The 5,908-nt window shown below is 40.2% G+C and overlaps 1 protein-coding gene across 1 annotated transcript; it reads right to left on the bottom strand.

The window, feature by feature from the left end:
* Nucleotides 1-2,801: 2,801 nt before the first annotated feature.
* ptgfr (prostaglandin F receptor (FP)) lies at nucleotides 2,802-5,117 on the bottom strand. Its single transcript, XM_044044979.1, has 2 exons — nucleotides 4,326-5,117; nucleotides 2,802-3,122 (listed from the first exon to the last, which is right to left on the bottom strand). The coding sequence occupies exons 1-2, from the start codon at nucleotides 5,115-5,117 to the stop codon at nucleotides 2,802-2,804; spliced, it is 1,113 nt and encodes a 370-aa protein (XP_043900914.1).
* Nucleotides 5,118-5,908: the final 791 nt, after the last annotated feature.

Here is a 5,908-nt window from a genome sequence, read left to right as displayed (position 1 = left end):
GAGAAAACAAGCAGTACAGTATATGTAGTCTGTACAGCAGCTACAACAGCTGGTGGTACAGTATGTACAATATGTACAGTATGATCGGTTTATATTAAACATAGTGTTTGCAGAATGAACAAAAAAAAAGAATGAAAGAGCTCGCCTCAGCCCACAGTGAAGATTTCCCCCTGGCACAGCAGCTGCTGCACTGACATGATGTTTGTGTGAGAGCTCCCTCTCTCTCTCTCTCTCCCTCTCCCTCTCTCTCTCTCTCTCCCTATCTCTCTCTCGGGACAGTGACGCAGTCAACACACGTGCATGTGTTTAATTTGCTCACAGGCGCCGAGGCTGCCGGTGGCAATGCGACACTCACAGTCAACGACCCCGCATCCCGTTACATCACATCACATCACATCACATCACTCTGCTGAGGTGATGATGCTCAGTGAGGCATTCAACAACACACACGCACATAGACACACGCGCGCGCGCGCGAATGATGCTGACTATGCGCGCTGTCAAATGCTGTATCAGCAATTGTGTGTGCCAAACACAGCAGCATCAGCATCATTCTGCAACACACAGGCAGTGAGGAGGCTAAAGCATCTCCACTCCCCCATTGAAATCAGTGCATGTCTTACCCTCTGTTATTGCTCCTAGAAGGCTTTCGTTCTCGTCATCCCGCGTAGAGAAGAACTTGAGCATTTTATCCTGTTACATGTGAGTGGCGAGGGAAAGGGATTGGAGATTGGAGCGCCACAGCAGCCGAGTCTTTATAAGACAGGCGGAGGATGGGATGCTCTCGCCTCCCTCTCTGTGCCCCACTCAGTGTGATCTCTCTCGGTCCCTCCTCCCCTGTGTTTCTCTGCAGCTCTTTGAAGAAACTCAGGAGGTGGACAGAAATGTCCCTCCCCAGTTTGCACATCCCGCAGAAGTGACTGTGCGCAAGCAAGAGTGTATATAGGGAGTCATGGTGCCAGATGTGAAACGCCTGCCCTTTTTTTTTTTTTTCAGAATAAATTGCAGAATATCCATGCTTGAGAAACTCTTCTAAATGACCATCTAGAAATGTTACATCACTTATATTTGGCTCATAGAAAAACAAATTGTGTGTAATGGATGTCAGGATCCTTGGGCTGTTGTATTTAAAAAGTATCTCACATAGAACACTGAATGATGATGTATTCACTCTGATATGCTGAATTTATTTGATTCAACTTCTATAGAGTTGATCGGCATATAATACACTCTAAAACTAAATGGTAAAATTGTGCAAAAATCAGTGTTTTTTGTTTGTTTATGCAGAAAATCAAACAAACATGCTATTATTGAATTACTTTTGTGTCTGACAGTCTGTCCCTGGAACATCCTCGTCCTCAATGCCTTATGAACATTGTTGTAGAAAGCTGTGTTGGACAAAATACAAAACAAAAATACAGTATAATAATAATATAGCCTTAGCTCGGGCTAGTGACACTTTAATTGTTAACAAATCCAATGAAAAGAGTAAAAACAGAAATGTTTATTATTATTTTTCCCCTTTCTCCACTAACACCAGCTGCTTGATCATTATTGGATTTTTTTCCCCTTCTCACTATAGTATTTTATATTATCTTGACTTGTGCCTCGAAGTCAGGGGTGTAAAGATTTTGGCACCAGTATCGTGTTTGACTGAGACACAAACCATTATTAACTAACACTAACACTTTCTCCACAGCCAAAACAATACACCACGCACAAAAAACAAGCTACGACCAAGACGTATTTTATTCATTATTAACAGTGGATCAACTGTGAAAAACAAGATGTCTATGATTCACTTAAAAAGATGTAAATAATTTACAGTATAAAATCATCAAACCACCTTAAATTATTTTAGACAGTGACCATCACTGACAGAGAGATATCTTCTGATACTTATCTATTACAATAACTAAGCAAATAAATAAACTGATTGACACTTATAATCTCTTTTTAACTTTGGTATATGAGTTAGACATATACCAGATTTAGACTGGTATCTCTTAAAAGCGGAGTTTTTTTTGGTTTTTTTTAACTTTTAAGATCAGAATCTTTACTATACTCTTAAATGTAACGCAATTTATAGTTTAAAAATATACATCTTGAGGTGGTGCCTTGTGTGGCATAGCCAATAAATATAACATTATATGAATTAGGTATAACTGCAGAAATGTTGGCTAAATAACACGAATAATAAATACGTAAACGAATAATCAGTTAAACCAACTGACCAACTGAATCTTGTCTGGACTCTAATTGATTGTAAAATAACAGACCAGGCCTAATACTTTGGTTTCATCGCCCGATACGTACCTGACATTTGGTGTTGATCCCTGCCACAAATTAAACTGATATAAAGATGGACAACATTCAAGAGACATTTATCATTTCAATTGTCCTATGCATTAAAATGTCCATATCATCAACTGCACCATGTTTTTGACCTGGACTGTACCAACAACAGGAAACACATTAGTACATCAGTTAAATCCATGGAGTTGTCATGGAAACATTCACAGCAGAATTATAACCAACAACAGCAACATTTCCAGTACAATAAGCACAATAATAACAAAAAAATATTAACCCATTTTAACTCCAACTAACTTGATTGACATTTTGTGAGCCCGTGTTACATAATATACCACAGCAGTGAAACTCCATGCACATCCATCAGTCAACATGAAAACAAATATTGTACATGTCATCATGTGGTATGTGCAGATTCCCAAACAACAAAGTTCTCCACATCTTTATGCTGTCCTTCTGTTTGATTGATCCGAACCAATACAAGTGGTTCAAGTGATGGATTTGATCAAAACATCTGGAGGAGGTAATGTGCCATGGCAGCGACACTCGGCTGGAGCGGCGCCAGAGTTGCTGGCATCTAAAGAGCTGCGGAGCACGCTGCACTGCCAGCCGTGAAGGTTACTCAGCTTTGAGCCCCAGCAGCAGCAGCAGCGCAACAACGCGAAGATTTTCCTCAGCACCGCCCTCCTCAGCAAGATATAGACCCAGGGGTCTAGGATTTGGTTCCAAGTGGCCATACGTATCTGCATCAACATAGTGAACGGTGCAGGCTCATCTCTGGTTCTGGTGCTATAAATGATGACATGAATCTGGTGGTACAATGGGAATTAAGAGAAGAAGCTGAGAGACTATACAGTTGCAAAATTGATTATATTATTACTGCCTCTCTAAGAAGATAATTACTCCAGATGCCCTTCCTGATGCAACCCTTTATCCGGGTTTGGGACTGAGTACACTGGAAGTCAATTTAGAGCTTCCGATTAACTATGAGCAATGGGGATTGGGTACCTTGACCTAGCAGGGGCTTGAACCCTTGAGTTCCCTTGTCGCTTGGAAAAATAATTCTGGTAATTTAACTCCTAAACTACCTAATTCCCTATGCAATACTGCTATTTATAACACTGTCTTCCCTGAATACACTGTTTATTTAAATATTATGTTATTATTTTCATTTGTTGCCTTGCACATACTTAATAGTATTTTTTTCCTTATCTTGTTTCTACTTTTCTACATTGCTGTGATTGTATACTGTTGTAACACTGCAAATTTCCCCATGTAGGACTAATAAAGGATTATCTTATCTTATCTTCTTTACTAATTTCCAGAGATAAATGTGTTATTCAATCACCAGGCAGTGGATCTGAGAGACAAGTCTCATTCCCACAACAACAGAGGAAAACTGTTGGGAAAATTGACAAAAAGTTGACAAACAGACCAAGTTGAGCAGAAATATACAAATGCATAATTAATTTTACAAATGAGGTAAGATTAAAGTGAATTATTTAACATTACTTATGCAAACGCCTCAGCCTGAAATAAGAAATGATTGGAATGATTGAGAGCTTTCCTCCTGCGTTTGCCTAGTTTGATACACAAAATGCACAGCGATCATCGTTTACAGTCATTGTCACACAAGAGAGTCAAAAGCAGCATTTATGTGTTTTTAGCTTTGCTCTTGGGCACGATGATCATGACAACGGTTCTTTCAAATCATATGACTCAGCTCTACAGAACAGCAATTTCACAGAGAACATTTGTGAGGGAGGAAAAAGAATCCACATTTATTTATTGTTTTGTTTTATTACCATGTGTTTTGTAAAGCAGTTTATAAAGTTACTAAGATAAATGCTCAGGGAACATGCAGAAAAAATGTCCCCACTCACCAGCCTCTCACTGGGCCAACATACAGACATACACCATCCACACAACACTTAGCTGACTCAACACTGTGCAGAGCTGCTGCAGTGTCAGCCTGTGCTTCTTCTTTTTTAATGATGAGGATAAATTCTTACCAGTAATGGGCCCCAGCAAATGCAGGACACCAGCATGATGGCCAGGAGCTGGCAGATCATCTCTATGTGGTACGAAGTGCCTCTGCAGTGATGCCTGCGTCGCAGTCTGGCCTGCAGCAGAGTGCAGCTTGTTACAGTGTTGCACACAATTGAGAGCAGCAATGCGAGCAGGCCAAGCACGGAGAAAAGCAGCGGCAGGAACACATCCAGCCAGTCTTTGGCTTCCTCCATGTGGAAGAAGCAGAAGCTCCTGGAGCTCTGAACCTGATAGGGCCTCCAGAGCAGCACGGGCAGCACAGCCACCAGGGCAGCGAGCAGCCAGGTGAGACCCAGCAGCCTCTTCATGTGGTGAGGTGCGATCACAGTGGAGTGGAAGATGGGCCTGGTGACGCCAATACAGCGCTCTACTGCCATGGCACTACCAAGGAACAAGGGGCTCAGACCAAAGAACACCAGGGAAGCCCCGAAGATGCTGCACACGATGCGGTGAGGGTCAAATGTCTCCCATTTCTTCTGAGAACTGTAAACAAAAAGCACTATGGTGCCGTTGATGAGGTGACCCAATAGGTCTGTGACCACCAGGCTGCTGGCAAACAGCAGGAAGGACGCCCGCGACTTCACCCGGACGCGGTTATAGGATTTGATCAGGATAAAGATGGCAAGGCTGTTGGAGAAGATGCCCACTGTCATGGAGATGACAGACGCAGTGATGGACAACTTCTGGTTGTAGGTGTTGTTGTTAGGGCTGACCTCTGACCTGCAGTCGGACTCTGAGCTCTCGTTGGTCGACATGGTGAAAATATGATCTGGAGGTCAAAAACAATGATTAAAACTTGTGATTTATATAAACTTATATACTGCACTTTGTTACACTATACTATACTGAACTGCTTCTACTTTACTGTACAGATCTGTACTGTGTACGTACGTGTACTATGCTGCATTTTGTTATACTTTACTGCACTGTATTATACTGTACCATACTATACTGTACAAATCTGCAATCTACTGTATTATACTATACTACTTTATACATGTTTGTACTATACTGCATTGTATTATACTATACTGCACTATACTATACTGTATTATACTATATTATACTAAACTGCACTGTCTTACCAAGCATAGTATTGCTGAGTATAACACTATACATCATATTGAACACATTACTATGCTATACAATATTATACTATACACTATACTGTACTACACTATACTATACTATGATATACTATATACTGTACTGTGCTGCGATGTGCTGTACTATACTATATATTGTACTATACTACACTATGATATACTATATACTATATTATGTACTGTACTGTACTATACAATAGTATACTATACTGTACTGTACTATACTATAGCTACTATATTATACTAAACTATACTATACTATAGCTACTATACTATGCTATGCTATGTTATACTATATTATGTACTGTACTATAGTATACTATACTATACTGTACTGTACTGTACTGTACTGTACTGTACTGTAGTGTACTACACTGTACTATACTATACTATGTATTGTACTATACTACACTATGCTATGCTGCTGTATAAACTATATT

Source organism: Solea senegalensis, linkage group LG14 (genome assembly GCF_019176455.1).
Source record: "Solea senegalensis isolate Sse05_10M linkage group LG14, IFAPA_SoseM_1, whole genome shotgun sequence".
NCBI lineage: Eukaryota > Metazoa > Chordata > Actinopteri > Pleuronectiformes > Soleidae > Solea > Solea senegalensis.
The sequence above is the reverse complement of the archived record's forward strand: the minus strand, read 5'-3'. Positions and strand labels throughout refer to the sequence as shown.

Coding starts and splice junctions, on each gene's coding strand:
- ptgfr (XM_044044979.1), bottom strand. CDS start 5,117: ATGTCGACCAACGAGAGCTCAGAGTCCGACTGCAGGTCAGAGGTCAGC. Junction 3,123..4,325: donor TTTGCTGGGGCCCATTACTG/GTAAGAATTTAT, acceptor TTGTACCACCAG/ATTCATGTCATCATTTATAG.